General features: G+C 42.3%; 1 protein-coding gene across 1 annotated transcript in view; it reads left to right on the forward strand.

Annotated features, from left to right (window-relative positions):
* The window catches only part of NOX5 (NADPH oxidase 5), a 70,341-nt gene that overhangs the window by 34,915 nt on the left and 18,375 nt on the right, over window positions 1-17,051 (forward strand). The window contains exons 11-13 of the mRNA XM_073650864.1: window positions 3,537-3,685; window positions 8,147-8,186; window positions 12,255-12,379. Of these exons, the coding sequence (XP_073506965.1) occupies window positions 3,537-3,685; window positions 8,147-8,186; window positions 12,255-12,379 (314 nt within the window). The remainder of the gene's footprint in view (window positions 1-3,536; window positions 3,686-8,146; window positions 8,187-12,254; window positions 12,380-17,051) is intronic.

The following is a 17,051-nucleotide window of genomic DNA, read 5'->3' on the forward strand; positions in this document are numbered from 1 at the left end:
GATCTGTTCGCCAACAGTCGGAACAAGAAAATGCACTCATTCTGCTCTCTAGACCCCAAAGGAAACCCCATAGCTTTAGATGCCTTTATGATCCCATGGAGTCACCCTCTAGCTTACGCTTTTCCTCCAACCGCCCTGATTCCAGCTGTTCTGAGGAGAATCAGGGAAGAAAAAGCGAGAGTAATCTTGATAGCCTCCTTCTGGCCAAAGAGGGCATGGTTTTCTTGGCTGAGAATGATGTCAATCTCCGACCCATGGGTTCTTCCGGAGCTTCCGGACCTTCTTTCACAGGGTCCGGTTCTTCATCCTCAGGCATCAAACTTACACTTGACAGCCTGGAATTTGAGAGGGCTCTTCTGAAGGATTAAGGTTTTTCCCCAAATCTCATCACCACACTACTTCGAAGTAGGAAATCCGTGACCACCAAACTTTACGGGAAAACTTGGAGGAAGTTACTTTCAGTCTCAGGTTCCAGGCTAGGAGGGGAGATTCCATTAACAGCTATCCTGGAATTCTTAAAGAGGGGTTTGGAACAGGGTCTGGCCACAAATACCTTTAAAAGTCCAAGTTGCGGCCCTGGGAGCCCTCTAATAACTTCGATCTGGCTAGGGACAGATGGGTATCAAGGTTCATTTAAAGCATCATCCAGATCCCGACCTATCCCCTCTCAAAATACTGCCCCTTGGGATTTAAACTTGGTCCTTTCAGCTTTAACAAAGGCCCCTTTTGAACCTCTGTCAGGAGCGTCCCTAAAAATCCTATCCCTCAAGACAGCGCTTTTAGTAGCTCTCACATCCGCACGTAGGGTTATCGATATTCAGGCCCTATCTGCAGGCCCTCCCTTCACACAAATCTTGGAGGATAGGGTTACTCTGAGAACTGACCATGCCTACCTGCCAAAAGTGGCATCAAAATTCCACAAATCTCAGGAAATCACCCTCCCTTCTTTCTGCCCCAATCCTAGGAACATGAAAGAGAGAGACTTGCATACGCTAGACGTCAGAAGGTGCCTGATCAGTTACCTAGAGGCGACACAAGAGTGTAGGGAGGATAGTTCTCTTTTTGTTTGCTTTCAGGGCCCTCGTAAAGGGAAAAAAGCTTCTAAGGGCACGCTGGCCAGATGGATAAGGGAAGCCATCACACTATTGTACTCCTCACGCGGGGAAGCTGCCCCCGAGAAACTGAAGGCCCACTCAACAAGAGCGGTGGCAGCCTCCTGAGCGGAGAAGGCCTGTGCCATAATAGAGCAGATATGTAGAGTGGCAACCTGGTCTTCCCGCTCTACCTTCTTCAATCACTACCAGCTAGACTTAACCTTTTCTTCAGACCTTACTTTCGGGAGAAGGGTTCTGGAAGCTGTGGTCCCCCCTAATGATCACTTCTCTGTAATTCTCTCCATGGTGCCGTCATGAGGGAAGGAGAAAGACGTAGTTACTTACCGGTAACGGGATTTCTCAGAGCCCATGACGATACCCGTACATTCCCTCCCTTCACATGTGGGTGCACACACTTATTAGTTGCTTGTTTGTAGCCACATGGTGTTTCTGACAAGTTCTTAAAATGTAAAATTTTGTGTTACTAACCTGGTGGTCCTCTCATGCTCTGTAAACAAATGATGCGGGAGAGAGGTACCGCCCTTTTATCTGTAGGTTTCCTGTCCTTGAAGGGCGGATCCCCTCTCTCTGTGGTGCCGTCATGGGCTCTGAGAAATCCCATTACCGGTAAGTAACTACGTCTTTTCTGTGCAGTTTTTGGCTACTATTAGTACTGCCCTGCACCTGTAACGTGCTGCCCCATAAAACAGTGTGGAAATGTGATCTGGCACTCGTATGATGCAAGTGGAAAAATGTGATTTATTAGGATTATTTCCTAATAAATCACATTTTCCACTTGCATCATACGAGTGCCAGATCGCATATATAAATTGTTTATGGAGTGATATTGATGCGCCCCCTGGGCCGTGGGGTACCCGGTGCCCGGCCGGTAGATGCTGGGGGGATGTCACAGTGGCGGTGACCCGGTCCGTGACCCAGGGCGGTCAATAAAAGGGGGTTATCGATAGGGGATTTATAGTGTTTTTATAGAGTTTGTGACGCCACCTGTGGAATGCGGCTAAAGGGAGCCACCGCTGCGGAGCAGTCCTCTCAAGGTGATGTTACTGCAGCAGGGATGGTGTGGCTCTCCACAGGAAGAGCTAGCTCCAGGGCAGTGTAGATATTGTAGGTTGTGCTGGGCGTTGTAGTGCAGGGGTTGATGGCGCAGCAAGGAACACAGAGACAAGGAAGTGCAGTCCCAGGGTCTTTACTCACAGTTGTTGCAGTCCAGATTACAGGGATCCATGTAACTGCCCTAGTCGTCCTGTGTTTACTCAGGGAGGGGTTCGGTCTACCCCCAGGTAACTCCGGAGTACTTAGCAGGACCCCCTTCTGTGTGTCCTCGCTCTCTGGCCTTCTTCCTGCACCTCACACCTAGTATCTCCAATCCGGTACCCGCGGGCCTTGGCGGGCATGGTCTGTTCCGTCCCCTGGGTCCTATATGGCTACCTTCTCGGTGAGACTGGCGTGGACTTGTGGCTACAGGACATAAAGTACTGCAGCCTCCGGTTTCTAGTTGTGCATAAAGTCCTCCGCTAGTTGAGGGACCGGTTCCCTTTAGATGGCCTGACCCCTCCACCGCCTGGCAGATGCGGGCGTATGGGTGGCCTTCTGCACGGCCCGTACCCCTGGGGTCCTTTCCTGATTCCTGGAACCTTTCTGCTCCTCTCTCTCTCTTCTCCTTTCAGTCCTGAGCCTTTCACCAGGCCCTCTGCCTGAGCAGAGCTCCTGCAGAGCCTCTGCTCCTTCACTTCTCCTCCTCTGACTGACCTCACTCCCTAAGATGGCTTCCCAATTTATACCTCCCTCTCATGTGCTCCCCTAAGCTACTTCCTCCACCCACACCCACTACGTGGTTCCCCCTCTCTAGGTTCCCCCCACTCAAGCCAAGGGAAGGGCTCAGCAGGAACCAGAGACATCTTTCCCTCCCCTGTTTGCCTGGAGTGGTGTGTTGGATGCAGGTGTTAGGGTCCCTGGCTGTACTCCTTCTTTACCTGAGAGTGAGATACCACACCTCTGGGTGAGATGCAACACCTCTGTGGCGACCGAACCCTCAGGGGCGCCACAATATCCTATCTCATTACACAGAGTGACATATATCCTTATCTACTGTAACATACGGCCCTTACATAGGACACATTAGCTATAATATTAGGAAGTTCAAATACCTGAATGCCCCCATAATCATTACTTTTATTTGGGGCATTTTCATAATAAAAAAAAAATCCAATCTCCTCAGTATTTGTAGAGTAAATTGCAGTGGGTATGTGCCATCTTCTCCAAAATACATCTGCCAAAATTCAAGCATTGATACTGCAAATAGTAATACTATTATGTAATTAGCAGCTTTTTATTCTCCTACTTTTACAGCATGTGGATTACGTTGCTACTTTATATTAGAGCAGTTACACGCACCTTTATATTCTCTGTTACTTCATTTAGGAACATCTCGTCAGGCTCAGTGGAGCGATTGCCAATGACATTGATGACCAAATTGAGCTGACGTCCTACAAACCACGTAGAAGCCAGCCAGGAGATGAAATCTGCATCAGCTTAGAGAAACGTGGAAGTACCCAGAGTCGAAATGTAAGATGTAAGAATGTCAGACGGCCCATACAAACTACGATGGTCCGCAACGTGGATACTGAGTATATACACTGGTACTATATAATTTACAGTCATGTAAATGAAAGTGATGAAAGTGTTGGCATTCTTGAAATTGTTCCAGAAAATGAAGCATTTCTCCCAGAAGATTATTGCAATTACACATGTTTTGTTACACACAAAGGAAATAAACATGTTTATATGAGTAACATATATACCAGGATGGGGAACGTATATATCAGGATGGGCCCAGGATGGGGAACGTATATACCAGGATGGGCTCAGGATGGGGAACGTATATACCAGGATGGGCAACATATAAACTAGGATGGGGAACATACAGGGTGGTCCAAAAGTAGGTGGACAGAAAGTGTAATAAGGTTATGAAGGGGGAGATTTATCAAACATGGTGTAAAGTGAAACTGGCTCAGTTGCCCTTAGCAACCAATCAGATTCCACTTTTCATTCCTCACAGACTCTTTGGAAAATGAAAGGTGGAATCTGATTGGTTGCTAAGGGCAACTGAGCCAGTTTCACAGATCTAGTTTTCACAGATAGATCTCCCCCAAATCTGTTTTCTTTTCAGATAATTCATATAACACATAATGGCAAATAATTTAAATACAGATCAAAGAAAATGGATTTTAACAGAGTATTGGAAATCTCAAAATGCTGAAACCGTTACAGCAAATTGGTTTGAAACATTTGGTACTCAAGCCCCAAAGAGACAAACCATTTACCGCATTCGTGACAAATTCAATGCCACTGGCTCAATCCTTAATGCTCCAAAAACTGGTCGACCCAAAACAGTCTGTACAGAAGATAATAAACAACTTGTTGCTGAAACATTTGTTCAGAGTCCAAAAAAGTCCACCAGAAGAGCCTCTGTGGAATTGGGAATTTCACGAGCTTCTATCATGAGAATCCTGAAATCTATTGGGTGGAAAGCTTATCGTCCATGTCTAATTCATGGTTTATCGGAGGAAGATCCAGACAGGCGGCTGCAATTTAGTGAGATTATGCTTAACGAAATTGAAGAAAATCCAGTAATTTTAGATAACATTATGTGGAGTGATGAAACTTCTTTCAAATTATCCGGCCATATTAACAGACATAATTGTATTTACTGGTATAATGAGAACATGCATTTAACATTAGAGCAACAACTAAATGAGCCTGGTGTCAGTGTTTGGGGTGGTATTTCAAGTTTTGGTGTTTTAGGACCAATATTTTTTGATGGAACAGTCACAGGAGATAAGTATCTCAAAATTCTAATTAATCAAGTTGTTCCCCAGTTACAGCAACAGCTTAATTCAAATGTTATTTGCTGTCCACCTACTTTTGGACCACCCTGTATATATACCAGGATGAGGAATGTATATACCAGGATGGGGAACGTATATACCAGGATGAGCAACATATATATACCAGGATGGGGAACGTATATACCAGGATGGGCCCAGATGAGGAACATATATACCAGAATGGGCAACATATATACAAGGATGGGCCCAGGATGGGGAACGTATATATACCAGGATGGGGAACGTATATATACCAGGATGGGGAACGTATATATACCAGGATGGGGAACGCATATACCAGGATGGGGAACGCATATACCAGGATGGGGAACATATATACCAGGATGGGTCCAGGATGGGGAATGTATACAGTGTATACCAGGATAGGGAACATATATACTAGGATGGGCAACATATATATACCAGGATGGAGAACGCATATACCAGGATGGGGAACGTATATATACCAGGATGGGGAATGTATATATACCAGGATGGGGAACGTATATATACCAGGATGGGGAACGCATATACCAGGATGGAGAACATATATACCAGGATGGGGAACGCATATACCAGGATGGGCCCAGGATGGGGAACATATATACCAGGATGGGCCCAGGATGGGGAACATATATATTGGGTGGGCAACATATATATATACCAGAATGGGGAACATATATACCAGGATGGGGAACGCATATATCAGGATGGGCCCAGGATGGGGAACATACAGTACAGACCAAAAGTTTGGACACACCTTCTCATTTAAAGATTTTTCTGTATTTTCATGACTATGAAAATTGTACATTCACACTGAAGGCATCAAAACTATGAATTAACACATGTGGAATTATATACTTAACAAAAAAGTGTGAAACAACTGAAAATATGTCTTATATTCTAGGTTCTTCAAAGTAGCCACCTTTTGCTTTGATGACTGCTTTGCACACTCTTGGCATTCTCTTGATGAGCTTCAAGAGGTAGTCACCGGAAATAGTTTTCACTTCACAGGTGTGCCCTGTCAGGTTTAATAAGTGGGATTTCTTGCCTTATAAATGGGGTTGGGACCATCAGTTGTGTTGTGCAGAAGTCTGGTGGATACACAGCTGATAGTCCTACTGAATAGACTGTTAGAATTTGTATTATGGCAAAAAAAAAGCAGCTAAGTAAAGAAAAACGAGTGGCCATCATTACTTTAAGAAATGAAGGTCAGTCAGTGCAAAAAATTGGGCAAACTATGAAAGTGTCCCCAAGTGCAGTTGCAAAAACCATCAAGTGCTACAAAGAAACTGGCTCTCATGAGGACCGCCCCAGGAAAGGAATACCAACAGTCACCTCTGCTTCTGAGGATAAGTTTATCCGAGTCACTAGCCTCAGAAATCGCAGGTTAACAGCAGCTCAGATTAGAGACCAGGTCAATGCCACACAGAGCTTTAGCAGCAGACACATCTCTTCAACAACTGTTAAGAGGAGACTTTGTGCAGCAGGCCTTCATGGTAAAATAACTGCTAGGAAACCACTGCAAAGGACAGGCAACAAGCAGAAGAGACTTGTTTGGGCTAAAGAACAGGACATTAGACCAGTGGAAATCCGTGCTTTGGTCGGATGAGTCCAAATTTGAGATCTTTGGTTCCAACCACCGTGTCTTTGTGCGACGCAGAAAAGGTGAACGGATGGACTCTACATGCCTGGTTCCCACCGTGAAGCATGGAGGAGGAGGTGTGATGGTGTGGGGGTGCTTTTCTGGTGACACTGTTGGGGATTTATTCAAAATTGAAGGCATACTGAACCAGCATGGCTACCACAGCATCTTGCAGTGGCATGCTATTCCATCCGGTTTGCGTTTAGTTGGACCATCATTTATTTTTCAACAGGACATTGACCCCAACCACACCTCCAGGCTGTGTAAGGGCTATTTGACCAAGAAGGAGAGTGATGGGGTGCTACGCCAGATGACCTGGCCTCCACAGTCACCAGACCTGAACCCAATCGAGATGGTTTGGGGTGAGCTGGACCGCAGAGTGAAGGCAAAAGGGCCAACAACTGCTAAGCATCTCTCGGAACTCCTTCAAGATTGTTGGAAGACCATTTCCGGTGACTACCTTTTGAAGCTCATCAAGAGAATGCCAAGAGTGTGCAAAGCAGTCATCAAAGCAAAAGGTGTCTACTTTGAAGAACCTAGAATATAAGACATATTTTCAGTTGTTTCACACGTTTTTGTTAAGTATATAATTCCACATGTGTTAATTCACAGTTTTGATGCCTTCAGTATGAATGTACAATTTTCATAGTCATGAAAATACAGAAAAATCTTTAAATGAGAAGGTGTGTCCAAACTTTTGGTCGGTACTGTGTATATATATATATATATATATATATATATATATATATATATATATATATATATATATATATATATATATATATATATATATATATATATATATATATATATATATATATATACACACACCAGGATGGGGAACATATATACTAAGATGGGGAACATATATATATATACTAGTATGGGGAACGTATATACCAGGATGGGCCCGGGATGGGTAACATATACATATATATATATATATATACATACATACATACATACATACATACATACATACATACATACATACTAGCATGGGGAACGTATATACCAGGATGGGGAACATATATACCAGAATGGGCAATATATATATATATCAAGATGGGGACCGTATATACCAGGATGGGCAGCATATATATACCAGGATGGGCAACATACTGTATAATCCTCGCACTACCTGAGGAATAATGCTAATTTTATATTCCTATAACATATAAAGTAACATTTGTTTATAGGTACACAAGTCTGATTTGCTCTCGCTGACGTCCAGGCATCGGGTTTTGAGTCACAGTCAGACGAGGGTTCTATGGAAACAGAAGGATCATCTTCAGGAAGGAAATTTATTTCAGGGGTTGCTGCATGGTAAAAAGATTGGGAATTACTGGTACAGATAATACATGATGCCCTTTGTCAGATACAGATATCACCAATACTGACATCCACACATGTCCCCCTATAGTGTTTAGGATAAATAATAAAAATGTTTCTTTATAGCGGAGTTTGGCTTTATTAGTGTAAATAATATCTGTAATCCCTTTTCAGGGTGGTGAAACTCATCAGATATGTAACATTAAGGCAAGTATCATGAAATCACTAACTTTTTACTACTTTTCTGCCAGATTTTCATGCTTGAGGAATACTTTCTGGTGGGAATGTCTGGGTTATAGATCACATGGGTCATCCATATTTCCATTCTATACATTCTAATAAACTAATATATTTTATTGTCCAATCCAATTTTGCACACCATGTACATTTCTGTTTTCTCTTTTTTGACCCCCTATCCTTCCTTCATATCTGCCATATTCCATTTATAGTACTGGTGGGCTATTATGTGGTAGAGGGGTCTTTGGGCCGCTTCCTCACATACCACCCGCAAGACACATCAGCTAACCCCACAACTCTTATTGCTGTGCCCCAGCTTATAAACACTGAAGTTGTAGAGGTATCAGCAATAATTTAGAAAGGTTTTAATGCAGGTCCTACACTTGATGTGACCAATGAATACACGTATACTAGTTCATACAAATCATGATCAGCTAGTGTTCAGAAGGCCATGCAGTCTCCAGATCCTTTCTTTCACCTGTGTGCTCTAATATAATGTTCGCTGTGCCAGCACTACAGAAGGGATGTTACCACTGTACACATATTAAGGGAACCTGTCACTAGATTCATGCTGCCCCAACTGCGGGCGGTATGAACCAGAGTTTTGTCTTACTCTGAAATACTGCAGCGTTTTAGAGAAAACAGTTTAAAAATCCATCCGAGGACTATAGGGAGAGATCTGGCTAGTCAGATGACGCCCTTGGCCAGCTTCACCCCACATTGCTCCAGGTGATTGACAGGTGTCTCCCATGTGTGTACATAGTCAGAGAACTGTCAATCAACTGGACTGCAGCTGGCCTTTCAAACTATGTTTTCTATGTAATGTTGCAGCGTTTCAGAACAAAACATACTTATTGCAATCGTGCACCCAGGGTCTGATTCATTCTGTCTGAGATTTTAGCTATTTAAGGCATTTAGTTAGGATATACAGTACAGACCAAAAGTTTGGACACACCTTCTCATTTAAAGATTTTTCTGTATTTTCATGACTTTGAAAATTGTACATTCACACTGAAGGCATCAAAACTATGAATTAACACATGTGGAATTATATACTTAACAAAAAAGTGTGAAACAACTGAAAATATGTCTTATATTCTAGGTTCTTCAAAGTAGCCACCTTTTGCTTTGATGACTGCTTTGCACACTCTTGGCATTCTCTTGATGAGCCTCAAGAGGTAGTCACCGGAAATGGTTTTCACTTCACAGGTGTACCCTGTCAGGTTTAATAAGTGGGATTTCTTGCCTTATAAATGGGGTTGGGACCATCAGTTGTGTTGTGCAGAAGTCAGGATACACAGCTGATAGTCCTACTGAATAAACTGTTAGAATTTGTATTATGGCAAGAAAGAATCAGCTAAGTAAAGAAAAATGAGTGGCCATCATTACTTTAAGAAATGAAGGTCAGTCAGTCTGAAAAATTGGGCAAACTTTGAAAGTGTCCCCAAGTGCAGTTGCAAAAACCATCAACATCTACAAAGAAACTGGCTCACATGAGGACCGCCCCAGGAAAGGAAGACCAAGAGTCACCCCTGCTTCTGAGGATAAGTTTATCCGAGTCACCAGCCTCAGAAATCGCAGGTTAACAGCAGCTCAGATTAGAGACCAGGTCAATGCCACACAGATTTCTAGCAGCAGACACATCTCTTCAACAACTGTTAAGAGGAGACTTTGTGCAGCAGGCCTTCATGGTAAAATAGCTGCTAGGAAACCACTGCTAAGGACAGGCAACAAGCAGAAGAGACTTGTTTGGGCTAAAGAACACAAGGAATGGACATTAGACCAGTGGAAATCTGTGCTTTGGTCTGATGAGTCCAAATTTGAGATCTTTGGTTCCAACCACCGGGTCTTTGTGCGACGCAGAAAAGGTGAACGGATGGACTCTACATGCCTGGTTCCCACCGTGAAGCATGGAGGAGGAGGTTTGATGGTGTGGGGGTGCTTTGCTGGTGACACTGTTGGGGATTTATTCAAAATTGAAGGCTTACTGAACCAGCATGGCTACCACAGGATCTTGCAGCGGCATGCTATTCCATCCGGTTTGCGTTTAGTTGGACCATCATTTATTTTTCAACAGGACAATGAGCCCAAACACACCTCCAGGCTGTGTAAGGGCTATTTGACCAAGGAGGAGAGTGATGGGTTGCTAGGCCAGATGACCTGGCCTCCACAGTCACCAGACCTGAACCCAATCGAGGTGATTTGGGGTGAGCTGGACCGAAGAGTGAAGGCAAAAGGGCCAACAAGTGCTAAGCATCTCTGGGAACTCCTTCAAGATTGTTGGAAGACCATTTCCGGTGACTACCTCTTGAAGCTCATCAAGAGAATGCCAAAAGTGTGCAAAGCAGTCATCAAAGCAAAAGGTGGCTACTTTGAAGAACCTAGAATATAAGACATATTTTTAGTTGTTTCACACTTTTTTGTTAAGTATATAATTCCACATGTGTTAATTCATAGTTTTGATGCCTTCAGTGCGAATATACAATTTTCAAAGTCATGAAAATACAGAAAAATCTTTAAATGAGAAGGTGTGTCCAAACTTTTGGTCTGTACTGTATAGTAACTACAAAAATATTCATATAGCACATACAGTACATGGTTTTCCAGCTAGGGACATAATAGTGTGAGTTCCTCCATCAACATGCCAAAATTGTAGAGTGGATTACTGTCATATAAATACTGCCCAAATACTGACCAAAGAGTTTTCACAAACCACCCACAATTATTAAAAATCAAATATAATTTGTTTTAATCACTAATAAAAAGTATACATATTTAATACAGAGAGACCACATAACAGCACATTTATCTTTAACTATATAGACACAAAATATAAGCTGCTCATATGTATATCAAAATAAGGTGCCAGTATTTCCAATATTTGCAAAGGGACAGAATAGTAATTGGTAGTAGATATGTGAAGGGGGTGTTTAATGATTATCCGTTGTGCGTTTAATATGAGATCCTCTACGTTTCGCGTATGTTGCTTTTTCAGAGAATTAGGCATATCTCTTAGCTGCCATGTGCCAGAGACAGAAATGTTCTCCACTCATGGGCTGGAGTGTAAGGCTATGTTCACACACGTTGTGTTTTGCTGTGTATTTTGCAGCAGATTTTTATGCAAATTTTCTGCTGCATCTTGCAGTACCAGCAAAGTGTATGAGAAAAGAGAATTCTCTGTTCACACATGTTGCTTTTTGTTTACAGAGTATTTTCTGCCTTGCTTGCGTTTTTGGAAAATAGAGCATGTCACTTCCTTCAATGTTTTTTCACCCATAGGAAGTAATGGGTGGTGAAAAAACGCTGAAAAAATGCATAAAAAAATGCAGCTAAATTTTTTTCAGCATTTTTTATGGCAAAATATGGTTTCAATTTTGTTATTTAACCATCTTGTCTTAGTCACTGAGATGGTTGTTTGTATTGGGAGGTCTTAAATAAATTAGTGATGTGTAAACATTGGCTGAGCCACGTGTGAGATTGAACAATATCTGAGGCCCAGTGAGGTGTGAAATTGAACAATGCCTGTGCAAACTGAATGGCAGACCCCATAGTGTGAAAGCAAATAGTGTCATACAAACTCAATGCATTGCCAGGGTCTAAACTATTCCTGAACAATTCACCTCCCCACTATGCTGAAACCAGAATGATTTTTTTCTTCACAGAACTTTATGTACATGCATGATTAGAGACAGAAGGATAGTGAAAAAAAACGCTGAAAAAACGCAGCAAAACCTGCATTTTTGACGCAGCTGTTTTCCTGCCAGAGAAAAGTTGTCAGCAGATTTAGCGCAGAAAAAAAACACAACGTGTGTGAACATAGCCTAATACATTTTTGCCATGATTTCCACCACTGGCGTAAAAAAGCCAAAAGTTGCAACATTTTTACACAACTACGTGGTGCTCAAAAATGTTTACTCCACAATTCTGGTGCAAACTGTGTGATTACGGATCTATCAGCGCTTGTGCATTGATCATGCATAAATTTGTTAAATCATATAGTGTGGTTAGTATGTTTTTTCATGTTTCTTATGTTTGCAGTGTTACGTTGATGGTCCATTTGGTACGCCAAGCCGGAGGATCTTCACCTCGGACCATGCGGTGCTGATTGGGGCAGGGATAGGCATAACTCCATTTGCTTCAATTCTACAAAGCATCATGTACAGGTTCATATGCCATAAAGTGTCAAGGACTTATTTATGCCTGTCAAAATAATTGGATATAGCTTATTATAGCGTATAACTGCTGTACTAATAATGGATATGATATTTATCCCTAATTCACCAAAGCAAATATATTTTGAGCTAATAAGATCATTCACAATTAACAAAATATTAGTGGGAAACAATCACCACATATAAAGCCCCTGAACTACAACCATCGCATTATATCGGATAAATTAAGGGTTTGAAAGATATCACTTTTTAAAATGTTACCTTAAAAGGAGTCTTCCTGTGAACACAAGTTAACACCTATCCAAAGGATAACTTCTTGATCCATGAGGGTCCAACCGCGGGGACCCCCAATTTTCAGCAGATTGGGGAATTTCTATCCATGACGGGGGAACTTTTTTCTTCAGGGAATGCGAAGAAAATTCAGCAAAGGGTCTGTGCTAGATTTTCCTTGCTTTCTCTGCATTGAACTCTTGCCATACTACAAGGTTTCATCTGTGCATCAGGTATCCTCTATTTCCATGGGTGACTTGATTTCCTAATGGTTTAACTTTTATCTTCATTACAAAATGATACAACAGGTGGGATGCCCAGCCGCCACTCCATTCATTCTTTATGGGGCTCCCAGAAAAAGTTTAGCATACTGCAGCAACCCCAAAGGGAATGAATGGTACGACGAATGAGCATGCGAGCTGCCGCTCCATTCTAAGGTTGTGTGCCCACTATGCGTTTTTCAACCGTTTTTGCCGTGGAATTTCCGCAGCGAAAATGCTTAAAAAACGCTTGGTAATACGTGCTCCATGGTCCCCAATGGCTTTAAGAAACACTGAAAGAAATCAAGAAAAAAAATGTGGTACTCAGTAAGGCTGTGTGCCCGCTATGCGTTTTTCAAGTGTTTTTGCCGTGGAATTTCCGCAGCGAAAACGCTTGGTAATACGTGCCCTATGGTCCCCAATATAATCCGCATGTGCTGTGCACATGCTGTGGAAATTTCCGCTGCGGATTATCATTGCGAAAAAATCCGCAGCACGTCCATTAATTTTGCGGACACGCAGCGTAATTGCCGCCATTGACTTGCATTGAATCGCTTAATATCCGCATGACTACATGTGCACATGTGGATATTAAGCGATTCAATGCGCGGATGGTACCCGGGTCTGGAGAAGAGGAGACTCTCCTCCAGACCCGGGTACCATAGTACCTGTAAAAAAAAAAAAAAAGAATTTAAAATAAAAAATAAACATTATACTTACCTTCCGATGGTCCCCGGTCTCCTCAGCGATGTGTCCTGGCTCCCTGGCGGCTCGCAATGGTCTAAAAGGACCTTGCATGACATCATTTAGTCATGTGACAGGTCACGTGACTGCTGATGTCGGCGGTTGCGTGACCTGTCACATGACTAAATGACGTCATGAAAGGTCCTTTTACACCACCACGAGCCGTACAAGAGACCGGCCGCACCGTACAGGAGACCGGGGGCCATTGGAAGATATGTATAATGTTTATTTTGTTACCATTTTTATTCTTTTTTTTTAACTATTAACTTGGTCACACTATATAAATCTATGCCGGTTGCATGGATTTATATAGTGTGACCAAGTTGTCAAGCACTTTTCCAAGTGATGCTAAAATCGCTTGGAAAAGCGCTTGATAACCCACATGCAGAAATGCATGCAAAACGCCTGACAAACGCTTCTACCTGGCAGGAAAAACGCATATAAAATCCGCATGCGTTTTTCCTGCCAGGGAGATGCGGAAAAAATCTGCTGCATTTCTGCATCGTGGGCACATAGCCTAAAAGGAAAAAAGTTCCTTGTTCTGCTGTTCGTTGCGGGTACCAGAGGTCAGACGCCCCAAAGATCAATATGTTATCATCTATTCTGTAGAAAGGTGATAACTTGTTTTCATTGGACAACCCTTTTAAAGAGAACCTGACAGCTGATACATGGTGCACAATCTGCGGGCAGAATGTATAAGGCATTGGCTGTATGATCTCAGCCAGGTATGTTTGATTCTGAAATGCTGCAGCGTTTCAGAGAAAATCATACATTAATAGCCGCTGGGGACCGAGACCTCGCTATAGACTAATTGGACAGGCGGGTCCTCAGCGGCTTCTCCCTGCCCACTGCTCTGGATTGCATCGTACGTAGGCAAAGACCTGTTAATTCAGGGCAGCAGGCGGGAAGGAGCGGCCGGGGAACCCGCCTATCCGACTAGTTTATAGCACAATTTCGGTCCCTTTTAAAGTATGTTTCTCTGAAACGCCACAGAGTTAAACCTACCTAGCTGAGATAATACAGCCAGTGCTTGATACATGCTGCTCACAGATTTGGCAGCACATATCAGGTGTCAGGTTCTCTTTAAGCATAAAGAAAAAACTAAGTTAGAAAGTAGCAAGCACTACATGTGATTAGTCATGTGGGCGGTCCTTGACTCAGCTCAGGAGTGCTCAAGCCAGTCAAGTTCCAGCAGAACATCTGTAGTGAAGCGATGTCCTGACCTAGGCTTCCTCTTTGCACTGCACCAGATGTTGCTGGAGATTTCTTGTGAGCAAGGACTGGATGACTCTGCCTGGACTGCTCACCCATGACTATTCACAAGTATCACACGCTGCTTTACAACTCTATGGTGGCAGATTAGGGAATTCATATGCCATGACAGATTTCCTTTCAGTTGGATAAGCGGAAACTTTGTATTTTTTTCTTTTGAGGTTTAAATTTCCTACCATTGTGGTAAACTAAGTCCAGACGACGAGTCCAAACCTGTTTAAATATATTAAAAACTAAAAGCTACTAAATTCTATCCTGATGAACTGTGGAGGTTCCTCTTCTGGGGATTTGGGTTGGCCGTGCTCCAGGACTTTTGTGTTAGTTTGTCCTATAAACTCTCAACAAGGAACACTTTATTTCTTTACATGGCTTACTAAAATAATGTAATGCCATTAGAGCACAAAGAGCTTATAAAAACTGCTCTATACAATTGTCCCTTGTGTTGAGGCCTGTACGGAAGAGCTGAATTTTTTTAAGCCCCGGATGCCAAAAATTCTTTATCTTGCAAATGCTGGTGTAAAAAAAAAAAAAAGAATTACAATCCTACTTTTCATGATTATTTTGCATCAGATTAGCAAGTAATATTTTTAGGCGTCCTTCCAATACTTTAGGGCTTTGTATCTGTTCACACCACGTTTAGCCATACTGTTGGCAGCATGCAATGTATGGATATACTGTACACTTTCATATGTTTGCACTCTACATATTTTTATCTACTGGTAAAAAAGGAACCATCAAATGGCTGCTAACTGTATACAGTTCTAATACAACTGTCAATTTTTTTTTATATCAAATATATGGATTTGTCAAAATTTTTTAGTGGTGATATAAAGTTGTGTCCCCCCTGCCAAAAAAAGTATACGTTGTATATACGGCACAAAAGTGGAAAGATCTCTGCCTATAAGGACTTGTTCTCATAACTGTGTTTCAGAGAACATATGGATGTAACATGGAAGATATCTGTGTTCGTTCTTTTTGAAATACAATCGGTTGCCATAAAATAAGAGGTGTCTATGTATGATATCCATTTAAAAAAAACAGACTTGTGAATTAGGCCTTATAGAGATAGTGACACCATTTTTTTTAATTTATAAAGCTTGTTAAAGAGTAACTGTAAGTTCAAGTAACTTTCCGGTATAAGCTATGTAGTGTGCTCATGAGGAATAAGTCTATCTCTGGCTGTTATATGACTTTGTACTCTGCATTTTCAAAAGTTTTCTCCTCTTCAGGCTCTATCTCTTAATTTGCAATGGACTCTGAGCTGGTGGGAAGAGACTAGCTGCTGTGATCTTTCTTATACACAGCACAGTACAAAGAAATAGATTCCCACTCTTTAGTCCATAGTTAGCACTCAGACAATAGCAGCATGGAGGAGATTATGGAAAGGTGTACTGATTACTTTAGATGGGAATTTAGCTCCTGGGTGAAGTAAAACATTTGTTTGAAAACTCAGCACAATCTCTCTTTGTCTCCCCCTGCTTGTTTTCTCACTCTGCTCCTCACTCCTCCTCCCCGATTCTCTCTCCATAAAGTATAATAGGCTGTGTAACCTGAAGAGAAGGAAAAAATGGTAATCGGCTCACCTTCCAGGGAGGACAATTCAGTTTGAAAACTACTTGTATTCACATAGGCACCCTGATAGACCTTGTTTGGTCAGGGTGTGGTGCAAGAAGTGTAGTAACACACCAGGCTGGTGTCCAGGTCAGATGTGGGAGAGAAGGTTCATGAGGACTGGGCTCCAGCACCAAAGAGAAAATGTTAAAGGATAACTTTTACTGAGCAAATAAAAATATGGTAAGAAAAAGAAAAAACGAAAAAAAAAGATTAAGTATCCATAAGCTTACGCCGTTGATAAGGCTTGCTAACCGGAAACGCATGAGCTTATGGATTATCTTTTTTGCTTTTTCTCACCAAGTTTTTAATTACACAGTAAAAGTTATGTTTTAACATTGTCGGATTGGTGCTGGAGCCCAAACCTCATGGACACTTCTTCCATTTCTAACTTGTGTAACCGGAAACCTCATTGAGCTGGCAATGTGGCTTGTCTTGAGCAGGACAGAATTGAGATGCTTTTACAGAGTGGACTACAAGATCAGGAGGCAAGAGTAGGGGCTCAT

Source organism: Phyllobates terribilis, unplaced genomic scaffold, assembly GCF_046119375.1.
Source record: "Phyllobates terribilis strain yellow unplaced genomic scaffold, ASM4611937v1 Scaffold_11__3_contigs__length_659146591, whole genome shotgun sequence".
Taxonomy (NCBI): Eukaryota; Metazoa; Chordata; class Amphibia; order Anura; family Dendrobatidae; genus Phyllobates; species Phyllobates terribilis.